Source organism: Anas platyrhynchos, chromosome 6, assembly GCF_047663525.1.
Source record: "Anas platyrhynchos isolate ZD024472 breed Pekin duck chromosome 6, IASCAAS_PekinDuck_T2T, whole genome shotgun sequence".
Lineage (NCBI taxonomy): Eukaryota > Metazoa > Chordata > Aves > Anseriformes > Anatidae > Anas > Anas platyrhynchos.
In genome coordinates this window covers 24,154,624-24,169,904 of record NC_092592.1, presented here as the reverse complement: position 1 = coordinate 24,169,904, position 15,281 = coordinate 24,154,624, and the positions used below count along the sequence as shown (strand labels likewise).

General features: G+C 35.1%; 1 protein-coding gene across 4 annotated transcripts in view; it reads right to left on the bottom strand.

The window, feature by feature from the left end:
- Nucleotides 1-4,753: 4,753 nt before the first annotated feature.
- Nucleotides 4,754-15,281, bottom strand: part of PCGF5 (polycomb group ring finger 5) — a 63,815-nt gene continuing 53,287 nt past the window's right edge. For all 4 annotated transcript variants that reach the window (XM_072039600.1, XM_072039601.1, XM_027459868.3 and 1 more), the window contains one exon: nt 4,754-14,592. In XM_072039600.1, coding sequence (XP_071895701.1) covers nt 14,545-14,592 — 48 coding nt within the window. In that variant the 3' untranslated portion in view covers nt 4,754-14,544. The remainder of the gene's footprint in view (nt 14,593-15,281) is intronic.

Below are 15,281 nucleotides of genomic sequence, written 5' to 3'. Positions count from 1 at the left end.
TCATGGGTCATCACTCAAACAAAGCTGGATTTCTCCTCCTTTTCTGAATATTACTGATGCATGAGGAGATACGAATTTGGTTAAGCTTTGGCTCCTTAAATTAAAAATATATGTGTGCCTTGTAGTCTGTTGAGTTAGAGGTGCTTGTACCTGTGGGCTTTCAGAGATATGTATAATTGATCCTGCACTGAAGTGGAAAAAAACACATTTGACTTAGAGAGTAAATGGAAACAATCGTCAGCCTCTGTGGGGACTACATTTAGATAAGTTCTCCTAGCAGCAGGCTACAACCCAGCATGCTTTTGCTCTTGGGACATGGTATCTTTTCTTAGAAGCTATTAATAGTATGAAGCACTATCTAGTGCTCACTTTCTCACAGAAATGTTTTATTTATATTCACAACTCTGAGCTCCTTACAACATGATTTTCCACCGCCACCACCCCAAATAAAGATTCTTATTCCAGTGATCACTTGTGGGCAAGTGAAAGCACACCAGACAAGAGAGCTGCCTCACAACAGGTAGCTTTCCTTTCCCAGGACCTATGCTCCCAAAGTATTCATCATCAAGCCACCTGTAACTCTATGGACTGTCTTGCAGCATATTTCACAGTTTCAGCCCTATGGCTATGCCAAGAAGCCCTTTATCTTCTGCCATAACCAGGGACACCTTTCCACCCCCCCCCCCCCCCCCCCCAAATTAATTTTATTTATTTATTATCCATTTTTTTCTGCTCTGGTAATGCTTCAAAGATGCCCTTCTACTGTTTTCCAAGGTCATGTCCTTTAGAAAGTCTTGATGTTGGTTTCAGCTACTGTTTGCAGTCTAAGTCTAAGCTTAGTAGTAGTAAAAAGGGAGGACTTCTAAGAAGCCTATCTTCTGGTCACCTACTTGAGCCATGGCTTTGCAGTAGTTTAGATAAGTGATATAAAAATGTATTTGTCGGTCAAATGTGATGTACTTTGACAGAGTTTTTTCTGTTTATCACAAGAGAAAACTCTGTGCATAATGAAGCACGGTGCCAGGGCATCATGGCCAGTGATGAGCTTGTACCTCAGCTCAAAGCCAGCCGGCACAGCAGCACAGTGCTGCCTTGCTAATGCACTTTTTTCTTGGCACTTTTTTCCAATGTCAGGGGACAGGCCTGAACAAAATTTCAATGTGAATTGTGATTTCAAGTTACGAAGGCAAGTTTTCAAGGTAGCAGTAAGTTGCAGCTGAAGGTGGTATTACTTGTGCTAGGTCACTCAATTCTGCTTTCACCTACGGCCACGTTGTTATAGCAAAGCCCCTCCTGCATGTGTATGTTTTAAATATATAATTTACAAAGCACTTCAGATTCCTTTGACATGCTAGGCATCTATTTTCTCTGGTGATTTTATTGTTTTACATACAATATATAAAACATATGGAGAACATGCCACTAGCAAGCCAATTCATATTTCCATAATAGCATCACTAAAACCTATGCACATGTGTTGCAGGTCACACATGTGAATAGTCTTTAATCACATGCCTGTCTACAGGATCAAGCATCTACATAACACTTCTTTGGCTTCATGCTGTGATCATGCTGCGATTCCGTGAGTTTTTCACAGCAAGTAAAGAACTCAAATTATAGCAGCCTTTGGTGAAAATAGGAACAGTGCAGATTCTATCCTTCACAGTAGAACTTCTCTAAATAAGCTATAGCATGATTTATTTATTTTTATATTAACACGCATTTCTACTAGCTTGTTACCTTTTTATCACTCTATGAATAAATAATTTGTCAAATTAGATGGGCAATGCTCTGAACAAGCACATTCATCCTCTCAAAATATTAGCCAGAGATCTCTTCAAATTGTAGTTATTCAGAAACTGAAAAATAAGTAATATATCACTTACCTCAAGCAGATTAGCAAAGTTTTTCCATTTATTCGTAAGGTACTCCTGAACCACCTTTTCATGCTGAGAAGAAAGGTTCTGGCAATCAGCAGAACATGAGAAGAATGGGGTAGGCTGACTGCTCTAAGTTAAAGAACTTTATTTACCAATACAGATCCAAGCCTACAATTCTTGTTCCAAGAATTTTCATTACTAGAGAACAAAAATGAGGTAAACATTTACAGAAAGAGAAGGGGTCTAGATGAAATCCCTGATATTGCTGTTTAGCATTAGAATGCAATCAGTGCTGAAGATGAAGAAGGAACACACTTCACAGTACAGGTGCTATTCTGGATGTTGGTCGCCAATTGGACAGCCAATTCTGGATGCTGTATCATAGATAGCTTCTGAAACCATTTCATACATGAAGTATGAAACCTATGACATAATTAATATACAATGCTATACAGCAGGGTTTACAGTAAATAGTAGAAAATCTGTTATTTTCAGCTACCCTAGTGCTGAACATCAGAACAAGTGTTATTTTTTGCAATGGTAAAATACATCAAGCCTGATGACAGTTGATTTGTTCACATGAACCAGATTTTCAAGATACTCTGTTGAATTTTGCAGCTCCTGTGGAATTAGGTAAGTAGCCCCTCATATAATTAGAAAATCATTTATTTCTTAAAATGGTTCATGCATTATCTGTCTCAGAAGATACCATTCGATCAGCTGTTCAAAGCCATTTTCCTGCTCAGAGTTCTTCATGTGTAATAAGATGGTTTAAAAATCATAAATCAGCAAAGCACAGGAGCAATGTTGAACTTCCTGAGACCACTTCTCAAGATGTTCAGGAATCTTCACGTTGGGTGCAGCATAAGGATACAAAGATGAACGTACAGGATACTCTCTTTGTCTGCATCACTTTTAGTACTTTAGAGGGAGAAGCATTAGAATAAAACATATTTTAGAAAGCAGTAAAACACAAATTATACTATTTTGAGAAGAACATGATCAGAAAATATAAAGGAAGAATAATGGCTAGTAACAAGGTCTGCCAGGTCTACAGATGTCCTAGAACATTTAAATCTGTAAAGGCTACTGACAAGAGGACTGGAAGTCTGCAGAGGCACTGGCACACGCACATTATGCATCTTCAGTCACCAGAGGACAAAATTAAATTCAAGGAATTTAAAATTTCTCCATACTTGGTATTAAGCACAGCACTTTTTATCAATAGGTTGATTATTGTAATTATTTTTCATATCTATAAATGTACTTACTGTATTTTTTGTGTAGTCCAGAAAAGGACAGAACTCCACCTATGAATAGTTTAGAAAAGATGGACAGAATGTTTTTGAGTATGTTTTCTCTTCCTGTGTTAGTTTAATGGGATAGATGCCAATGCTTTTATGAATTATGAATGCAGCAGTCTTCTTTCCAAATGAAGATGTTGGAAGTCTGCCACTGGAACGAGGTGCTCATATTACAGATTGCCAGCAAATTTCTGTTTCTTTAATGAAAACTAGATTACTAAATCACTTTTCTCCCCCCTCCCAAAAAAAAAATAAATTTGCCTATAGATGTTGCACAGCATATGCTCCTCTAGAATAATAATAATAAAAAAATGAAACAGGATATAAAACAATTTGAATCACAGTTCTATTAACAGGGAAATTCATAAGCTACACCCCAATGTAAATAGCTGTTTGTATACCACCTACCTGCAGCTCTGGCTCCAGGAAGGACTTACAGATTCCTCCTTCAATAAATCATAATCAGGACTGATGACTGATTATGCATTTGTTACTAGACCTTTGTGTGTTTTTCCTGTAATGATTCTTTTTTTAGCTGCCTGAAACAAAGTAAATCTTTAATTTAATCAGCAACACTTTTTTTTTTTTTTTTATCCCCCCCCCCCCGAAATTTTGTTTGAAGAATCATTGTTCCCTACTTAGGAGCAGAATTTTGCAGCTAAGTACCATTCAACGAATTTCTGTTTCATAAGTATTGTAGAAGCATTAAGCAGTTTTTCCTTTTTTCTTTTTTTCTTTTTTTTCCTTGATTGAACACATCTAACAGAAGGGAAATTATTATTTTTAAGGCCATAGAGTATGACTTTATACAAAACTTATATAATAACATATTCCAAATATTTGGAGGTGAAATATTCAACAAGAAAAAGCTTCTAAGTAGAGCCAGATAAGCTGCACTCCTCCTGTTGCACAGGCTCTCATAGCAGCAAATATCATCACATAACTGCTCTTTGCCTGTATATCAGCAAACTGCAGCATTGCTAACAAATCTAAGCTAGTCATGGAAAATGTGTTTCACTTAATCATACGTACATATTGCAAAATAGTATATACACCTTCACGTTTTGAGTTCACAGGAAGTTATCATCTTCTTTCTGCTAGAAGAATTTTACAAGAGGATGCAAAATGCTTATTGTCTCAGATCATTTTAATCAGCAATCCTTTCTATTATTTCCTAATCTAAAACATCTCAGCTCTCATGCAGCGGTATTACAGATTTCACATCTCAGATAAAAAACCACGACTTTTCCTGAATAGCATCTCTTCCTCCATTGTTTTTCTTCTCAATAACTCAGTATGTGTATATATTTTGCAGATGGGGTGCCAAATCCAGTCAACTTTAGTGCTTGGCAGGCTTTGCACCCATGAAAATGGTAATGCTCCCTATGACATTAATGAGAACAAAATTAGGCTATTTAAGTACGTTCTGCTTTTTCTATAAGGTGAAACATTTCTGCATTCCATTTTCAATTTTGTGTTTCTGTGAGTTGATAGTACACTTACTTCCCTGACTGAGCCATAAAGCTAGCAAAGGTTTTTATTGAAGTATTATTACAAATTAGAGAAAAGTCAGATAAAACCAGAGATTTTTTTATTGCACAAAATAAATTATATAGAAACAATGCAACAAAACAACTCGAATGTAGGCTGCACAACAGATGTTACAACATGAATATATTTATTGCTTTGAGAAAGGAGCAATTCAGTGCTAGTAAGCAGATTAGTTATACTTCTTGCTCATCTAGATTTTTTTAATAAAATTAATCCAACTGGGCTAGAGGCATCTTGCAGCACATGGGTCATACCAAATTGCAATTTGTTATCAGTGGTTATAAAGGTGCTGTGAACATTCTTGACATTAGTATGAAGAACTCCATTTAACATCACTGGTAATGAAACTTACAAGTAGTTACATAATTATAAATACTACATATCAATCATATTTAATACACAAGATTCAAATAGGTCCATTTACAGGGTTTGCATGAGCTACTGCTCTAAAATAAACCTTGTTTACAAATGTAGATGCATCTTCAAACATACACACTTCACTCTGCACCAAAAGGCAGTACCACAGCTTTTTGCCAAAATAGACATTAGTGCCAGCACTTCATTTACCTAATTGTTAAATTGCTCTCTAGTGCTAACTCAGTAATAGGCATCTCATTTTTTCCAGGGCCACAACTCAGTTTCTAATTATGTCAGCATGTATGAAAAAACATTCCTTTGGTAGAACTAGATAAAATTTATAATGTGTTTAAACTCTTTGAAACACAAAGTATTTGGTTCTTCAGGCGACACAAGACTGCAATACTGGTATTGCATTCATAGCTCAAATGGATTTAAGTTTTCAAAATGCTACTTTGTGGACCCTGAGATGTTGACCCCCAATCCATATGTAAATCAGCTCTTAACAAAAGTTATAAATATGTACAATATTCAAATAATAAAACACATTAGAAACTGATCACTCACAGATCTTTGTGAAGCATGCGTATTAATAAGATACTGTCATGACAAATATTCATAGTTTAAGTGAAATTCTCCCCTTATTTCACAATTCTGCAAGTATTTACTCAGTTGTGTTCATAACACTGAAACTACTGCTAGTGTATACATTGAATGTTGCAAAATTTATTTACTTACAGGAAGGTTAATATAATAAGATTAAATTTAAACAATATGAGTTAGACGTTGAACAAGCCAACCATGAAAGAAATTTCAGTGAGGAAGTGGGACTTCTGGGCCATTTCGAGTCTTAGCTACAATGAGAACTACACAAAGTAACTCCACTGAAGACTTTGACCACTGAGAAGACCCTGTAGAATCCCACTGAAACAAGTAAATAAAATTTAGACCGTACATCAATAACTACAAACAAATGTGGTCACCAGTTTCCACTAATACTCCAATAAAATTATCTGTTTTGATCTTTTTTTTTTTTTTGAAACTGTAAATCCACTATATTGAGTCAAAATAAAGTTAAGGATGAGGTTTTGAATTGCCTCAAAATGTTACAAGAAATGAGTTAATCTGGATTAAAAAAAAAAAAAATGTACACTATTTGTACAAATGCTCAAACTTTAGTGATGCAATCAAATTCCATGCATGTACCTGGCAGTAGTTTCCTTTGGAGGAAAATTATTAAACTTGACTAATCTGGCACAATTTTCATCCGGGGAAACCGCATTTTAAATATCATCTGTAAATTTTTGTCACTGTTTTATATAAATGTATAAGAAGATATAACTGAATAACCACATATGCCCCCAAACATCTATTAAAACACAAACACCACAGAAATCTGCTAGTATTTTTATAATTATTATGAAGTAGAAATGATCTAAGGAAGGATGAAGCTAATATCAAAGATGAAAAACAGCACCACCAATCTATGTTTTGCCAACAGGTTTCTGATCGGACAGAATATGTGATAGCAGAGTTACATCCATTTCATTAAGTTCAGGTAAGAAATGCATTTAGCCCAGCTGTACTAACTATACAGCTTCACACAGAATAAACATTCCATAAATCAACAGAAAATGCATCTGAGCACAACAAATAAAAATATGTAAGTGATTCTCTAAGCAGCATTTTGTTTTTTTTTTTTTTTCCAAAACATTAACATAGATAGATATTGGACTGATTAAATATCTACAAGTGCTTTTCCTTTACAAAAATACATATACTCTTAATAGTAGGATAGACTGTCATTAACAATGACCTGTGTTTTTTCACTTCAATTTGAATGATTTATAAGCTAAATTTTACAACCACAAAAAGGTTTATTTGTAATATGATGTTATCACTTTTGACAAAAAGCTTAAAACATTTTATATTTTAAAACAAATTAGCAACATAACAACACAATATGTTCTATGAGCTCCTAAGTACTGTGAGGGCTGTTATATTAAAAACCAATAGCTACTGATCAAATGCAAGGAAGCATTAGAACATTATTACTGCTCACCATAGGCTCCTTTCTTATCATAACTTGGATCACAGCTTATATAAGGACACTTAGGCCCCCATCCCAAAGAAAATCCATTGAGACTAACTCTAAAGCATCTATTCAGGAGCCTGGAACATCCAACAATTCAGGCTCTGCATTTAAAAACAAACAAACAAAAAAGGCAAAATAACCTTCCTGTCAACAGTTAAGTCTGCAATAAGGGAAAAAATGATGCACTGCTTCATGCTTATTTTAAGAAGCACGTATTTGAGAAAAATACTACTACTGGTAAGTTTTTAGAATTAAATATTTCAGTCAGCTAAATAATTAACTTGCCCTATAACTTTCCAGTTTAGTTATTCACTATTCTGGAAAAGGAAGTTAGGGCATTTAGATTTCTTTATTGTATTTTATACTGCACAAGTAAAATAATTGACTTCTTGCTAATTAATGGTCTCACGTTGAGGACAGCAATGCCATTTGCTAAAAAAATATCTATAAAAATCTGTAAAACACAATATTTTCTCATTATCTTCCAAGTCTGTCCTTTCCACCCTCCAAAATATCACTGAACTACAACTAGAAAACCCAAAAGTAGCTTGGTGAATATTTTGTGCTTCGGAAGGTTTACAGGATTGACAGCACACCAAAGTATTTGATTAGTTCACAGGCCAGGTATAGCAGACACATCAGTAATGCAAGCATTTGTGCTCTTTTTGAACGTTAACTATACTCAGAGAGTTACTTTAGGTCTATTAACTTTAGTCCTGTTTTTACTTTTTAGTTTGTTTTGGAAACGTCTAGGTATGCCTGACCCCTTGAGTGGGTGACAGACACAGTCACCACCAGGGAGTTCTGCTGGACCAGCTCCAGACGTAGCTCCACTGCGCTCCAGTGCCTAATTCCAAGTCAGTTTCTGGGTGGCTTACCTTTGGTATTAAATAAGTCCTTTAGAACTATTAGGCAATCAGATTATCCATAAAAATAATTTGTTTTTTTTTTAAGGAAACTTTTTTTGGTGAACAAACTAAGTGTCTGACAACTAATTGATTTTAAAATATTCTTTGTTATGTTACATTTTTCAGTAAAAAGGGGGGCAAGTTTCATTTTACTGCATCAAAATTCATGAGACAACAGCAAGAATGTCTATTTACTCAACATGCTATAATACAAAACACAATTTTAGGAGTAGAATACCATCATAAAATATGTGCCTCTCACTTTGATAATAAACATCTTTATTACAATTTCATTTGTAACACAAACCTCAGTATGTTAACTAGCAGCACAAATGTTTTACTGTTGCAGCAATCTTCTATCTGATACAACTGACCCTTAACCCTTATTTTGCCATCCACTCACAATCACGAAAAAGGAAAACGCACAATAACTACTTCTGTTCATCTCACCCTGTTATCTGTCACATTGTTAAACCTTATTAGATTTTTTTTTTTTTCTAAAAATACACATTACTTCAAATAAAACTACATTGTATGGTTTAGATAAACATGCAAATTCCAACTAATGCCTCTCTTTGGCTAAAATTAATGTGATTAGAAAAAAAAATCCACTTGTAGACACCTTTCATTCCAAAACGTCTCCTCCATCCTGTGTCTACTGAAGCAGCTCTCTGGTTCTGTGCAGGTACAAAAGGCAGCCTGAGCTTTTCCAAAAGCCTACAGAGTTCTTCCATTTCATTGCCACACACCAGCACTGCGTGGATTTAAACTGTTTGCTAGAGAACAAAACAACATCCTTTTTAACTGTGTTAGAAAACTACCTAACTTCAGAAGATGTATATCACATAACTTGGATGGAAGAATCTCTTAATAGATTTCCTATTCTGAAATATGATGTTTTTACCTGATCTATGGGCAGTATAGGAGTGGAAAAACGAAACATAAACAGATAGATCTGCTTACAAAGAAAAAAATATTACAAGTCTTTTGGAGGACATCCCTACAAAAGGACATTTCAACTGAGGTCTGAAGACTAGACTCCCCATACATCATAAAACTAGTAGCTGGACAATCGGAAGCTTTTCACATTTCATTTAGCGTGAATCAAACTCCTTGAATCTTGGAATCTATCCTGGAACAAGCTCCAGTGATCCTTCCTCAAACAAACTTCTCTAGCTGAATACCTCATGGAAGCATTATCTCATTCAAATTGGGTATAAAGGATTCAAAATGCAGAACTGTGAACATTTTGGTGAAATCCAGGACTAACTTAATTCCAAAAAAAACATGAATTTCTTTGGCATTGAGCATTAGCTTTTTTTAATGTCAGGGTGGCACCTGCTTCTAACTTGTTCTAAGACATGCAGTGGAGATGCAGCATATCACCTGCTGGCTCTCAGATCTAGAAAACTGACGCTGTGGAGCTTTTCTGGACTCAGTTCAGGTGTGCTCTCTGTCCAAAAAGGTGCTGCCGTAACAATCAGCAATTTGGTATCTGTACTGCAAAAGGAGGTCTGTCACATAGTCTAGGTTTGTTTTGCTTTGCTCTCTTCTGCAAACTCTTTTAATAGTGGCTCTTCAGAGAATCTCCATCCTGTTCAGTCTTAGCTATGAAACTGTTTTTATACTACAAGACCAGAAGACTTGTGGGGTTGTAACTGTGAAGGGACATACCACACATTCTTCCATCTTAGTAGTGGCTGTACCTACGGGGTTGTCCCTTTGTAAAGGCAAATTAATTATCAAATTAACCGTTTAAATTATTCGCTTTCTTCAACACTTGCTTTCAGCTTGTCTAGGTTAAGTGAAGAAATTGAACCACACTCTTGATTTAAGCATCTCTACAATGTTTATATACTTGCTGTGGATAGGAACATGTCTTAACTGCTTTGGGTCTTTTCCAGAATAAAAATGAGTTTGATTATTCTATGTTTTTGACCAGTATTTTATGCAGCCCCTCTATAAACAGGGCTCAGTGTGTTTATTTTGTGACTTAAGATTGGTTTTGAACAATTGTCTATTCTACAGAATTTCTACCAGCTGTAGTACCTGGCAGAGCTGGAGACTATTCCTTCTGTTGCAAGCAAAAGGAACAATACAATTTAGTGATTGGTTCAATTAAAGATTAAACACTAGCACTTTCTGTTATTTTAGAAAGCAGCAAAGAAATTCTTTACTTCTCTTACAAAGCCATGCCTAAAAATTACACGTAGAATGGAGGAGATGGGAACTGTACACCATCACTTCGTCTGCAGTGGAGAAGAGAGTCTAGCTTATGCCCAAAAGGAATGTGATAATCTCTTCTCCTACAGATATACTGGGACTGTTTTTGATAACTGCCGAAGAGAAAAGTAGAGTCAAATCTTTGGAGCCTAGGAGAAAAAAGATCAAGATTCAAAATTCAAGGTCACCTCACACAGAAAATAAAATAATTTAATTATAAAGGTATTCTTTTCATATAGTTTCTACTGAGACAGATAATTTGAAATTGAAAAAAACTGACAGAACATTTATTTTTCTGCTTGTTTCACATGAAAGAAGGCTTCTCAATACAGAAGAATTATGAAATACTCTTGCTGAAAATATTAAGACCATTGATAAGATACAAAAGGAAATATTACCCTGCCAAATGCAAATAATGGTTTTAAAATATATTCTGTATTACTAATCAGGCACTTTATATAACATTTTCGGTAAAGTCAAAATAATACTTTTCAGATATATATTTTTTTATTTCATATATTATTATTTTTTGCATAATAGCTGCAAGCTAGCTGAGTATGCCCAATATACTTAGAGCGTTGCATACTGCTAGGACCCAAATCCCAGAAGCACTCGTGAGCAGTTAAGTACAGCAGTGATGAGTTACTTAAGATTATCGTAGTAATCTTATTTGGTATTTCATCCAAATAAAAATGTGTTTTCAAGGACTAGGCCCTTAGCTAGGAGCACTGTAGCAAGGCATGATGGAAAATACATTTCTTGATTATTGAATTCTACACTGTTTGAGATTTTATAGGATCTCACTCGTAAATTCTAGCTAGTTCATTACTAGACAAATGCAGCATACAGCTATGCCCAATGAAAAGTTGCTTAAAATTTTCACTAATGTGTTACTCAAAACAAAAGCAGAGAATTTTTCTCTTTCAGGAAAAAAAAAAAAGCACCAAGTGTGCTAAATAAGAGACAGCAAGGTTAGGTAGTAGTGTCGAATTTTTTAGGTCTTCTGCAGCTAGGTACTGACAATACGGGAAAGCCTAAGAAAAACAGTTGCAGCAACACTTCTTTTATTCTTTACAAACATGCAGTGGTGACTCTGTGTCATGGAAATGTTCAGAAAGTGTGCACTGTATACAGTAATCTGCTCTGTGATGGAATATGGTGCAGTTCTAGTAGAACGTTTACTACTTGTTCCACTTACTCCATCTTTGGCACACATCAATCTGTACATGCATTCTCATATCCCTGTGTTGTTCAGGTATTTTTAATTGGCACAAATGAATCAAATATGCCTATCTGTAGACACATGGCACATATGTACTATACAGAAGAGAATTTTCCTGTAAAAAAAAAGGCAATGCCTGTGTTATACAAGCTGCCCAGTTTAGATATGTATTTCACTGGCACTTCACTGCTACAAAAACTATTAAAGTAGAACAGCACTCAGACGCTGTGCCATCAAATCAGAAATGCATAAATTGTAGGTAGTTGGCTAGATTATATGCATTTAAAAGCATTTAAGGCCATAATTCTCAGCTGGGAACATTAAATCATATCTGTCTGTATTTTCCATACTTAAAATGAAGATTTGCCTTCTGTAAACTAGCTTTAAGTTAGTTTGCAGAAGGCAAAAATACCATGAATTAACAGTATCTGATTTTGATCAAGACAAATTCATGGTTCTCTGAATTGTGAATACAGACAGTCGGTAGACATCACATCTTCTATTGGGATGTCATTCAGAAGACATCACAAAGTAGTCAAATTTCAAGGGTCCTGCTCACTGGATGAAAACTTCTGTGTAAGACAACTGAAAATAGATTACAATTAACACATTGTTCTTTTTCTTTTTCCACATCAAATCTATTCAAACTTGTCAAAACAGCAAGAGCAATTCTTCAGAAAAAAAAAAAAATTGTCCCCCAAACCAAGCAGAAATTATGCTTAAGAGTAGTATTGTTTCATGATAAACTGAAACAGCCATTTTATGTTAGGTGAATCTACAGTGAAAATTCTGGTATAAAAACACGTGAAATATATAAAAAACTGTAAGGTGTCATTTGCATGTGCATGTAAATATTTACAAATAATATCTTATTTATACCATATAAAACAATTGTGTATACTAAAGGTAACAATGACTTGCAATTAGAATGCATGCTCTGATCTGACAGGCTGCTCCATGAGGAGGACCTCCATGCACACAAAGAACTTTTTCTCTGCCAAGGAGCAGTGACCTCCCTATATTGAGTCTCTTCTCGCTTCTGTCAAGCAGCAGCACATCATACACCGTATGGACAAAAAGATGACCACTTCCTGCAGCCAGCACGTGGCCCTGTTTCCATCCACAGGGTGGGCGAAGCAGTGCCTGTACCAGTCAGCACGTTATACCTGCAGAAAGGAGCAGCAGCTTCCTGAACATTTTGCTTCCCTAGGTTCACTGGCATCTGCACAATATGTGCAACCTTGACCTGCAATGGCAGGTTTCCTAAACAGATTGCTACTGACAGCATCTTTATTTCTGCGTTTCATACAGGCTTTGGAGTGCAATGGCAGGACTTAGCCTAACTATGTATGGATTCCTCAGGTCAGCAACGTTAGAACTCCTGCAAACACTAAGGGGGCCAGATTTAATCCACAACATACATGCTTCTCCTACAGAAACATACTAAAGTACATGAATATACATTTAAAAAGCAGTTACAGCCTTGCATCTATCTTTTATACCTGATCCCAAGGTTTTAAAGATAGAATTTTCACTTTGTCCTAAGTACGACTAGATTAGCTTCTGAAAAGTTGATTTGGTTCTTTTCTGTTGTATGCAAAAAGCATAGGAAAGTAAATAGCTATCTACAATACTAGCAGGTGTGTATGAAGTAGAAATTATATAAAGGTACTGAACTACAGATATCTCCACAGAATTTGAAGTAAAAAAACTCATTTGATTTTTAAGCAGAGCAAAGACAATGGAAGACTACAGGAAACATGCATTACTATGCTCCCTGCGACATTACCAGAGACCTCAATAAACATTCTATACTTCAACAATTTTCCTTGCAATACCTAAGGCAACAATCACTCTTCTATCCAGCACTACCAGACCTTAGGAAAAAACAATGATCTGAACAATTATTTTGGTCAGACTGCTTATCTTCAGTATTGCATTGCCTCTAATTTTATGTAAATAGTTTTATGACGTGACTTCAACTAGTGAAAAATTTCTGCAATGAATTCTAAGTCCCGGATAGTCACAAGAGATATATAATGTTATTAAAGCTATGTTATTTTTTCTTAACATGTCCTTCACCCAATCTTAAAAGGAAGTGCTTACCATGAAGTGCAATAACTATGTGTAAATTTTGCCTTGGCTGTAACCCGACAGTGAAATTTGTTTCATAGATAAATTATTTTAACCTATTTTTTATGAAGGCTTTATTAGAAGAAATGTAACCTGACCAGAAGCCATTTTCCAAAAATAGCTGTATCCCATATTCCAGTCTTTAGGGTAGCCATAGAAAAGTGCAATCACAAAGGCTGCTATGCTTTTAAGCAATATTGGCAGAGTCTATTTAGACAATTTAAAATTACTTTTTTTCAATTATCACGTTAAACATCTCTTGTTAAGGGTAATTAATCTTCATTCACTACAAAAGAACTCTTGCACACTCATGAGCGAGCTATACCTGGACCCATGAGAAGCTTATCAAGAAAAAGGTAGTGGCACAATCACCACTTTTCTAAATATATTTTCTATACAAAATATCTTCAAGGTATAATCCTTAGCTATTTGTACAGTACTCTATGATTTAAACAACAATATTCAGTAAAATAGTAAGTGTGTGAAACTGCAACACCACATGGAATGAGCACTTTGCCATTTTGCTAGTGTAATCAATATTAGGACCAGAAAAATTTTCTAACACACAAGCAAAAATATTCCATAGTTTTTGAATCTTGACTGTACACTTCATGATTTTGGCTATGATTTGCAGCACACTTGTAAAATTCACAAATATCTTATGCACATTTCAGTAGCAGAATGGCACTTGGCTTGCTCTAATAGAAACAACAAAGATGCAACTGACAATTTTAAGAAAGACAATGTCCTTATTTGCATGCTGAAAATCTGGTTGTGTCCCCCTAATCCAGGCACATCCATTCATTGTGCAATCTGTCGATGGGTAAACAAATAGTGCAGGATTCATCTCAGTGGGATCTGGCCCTTTGGTCTAACCGAAGTCAATTCTAGGTCGATACTGAAGTACCATAGGATAAGACTAAAAACAAAAGCAAGAGAAAAACAACAGACAAGAATAACATGAAGATACAGTTCACAAAAAATACTAAGAAAATGCAATTAAAGTTTGCTTTAGGAATAGCCAGAGCTTATCCCTATGCCATATATATATAAATAAAACTGATTGCAATATATATGAAATAATTCTATACATTTCAACAATTAATGCCATTATTTTTATTGTATTTCAAATCTATATCTTATCTCAAAGTACACTGTAATTATTTGTTATAAATATAAAATTCCTATATCTGGGTTTTATGTATTTCATGATTTTTATGTTTTATGAGACATACTGGAATGTTCAAATCCTCTTATGTCTTCGTTGCTGATACAATCCTAAAATTTTATACTTTGTAAAACAAGGTCTATCTATAGATGATGTATACAGTGTGATTTTCATGGGAGCTAGATTCCTCTGGTATTAAAAAAAAAAAAAAAAAAAAAAAAAAAAGCACACTACCACACCACCAAAAAAAACAACAAATAAACTCAGGTCAAATTGCTGTCAGCTGATTTTCTGAAAAATGAGGGCTTACTTTTCCCCCTCCCTGAAATCCAAACTCCTCAACTTCAGATCCAGCAATACATTTTTATTAGTTCTTACTGGGAAAAATTAGCAAATAAACTATCTGAATCCCTTAATTACACAAAACTGTTGTGGTATGA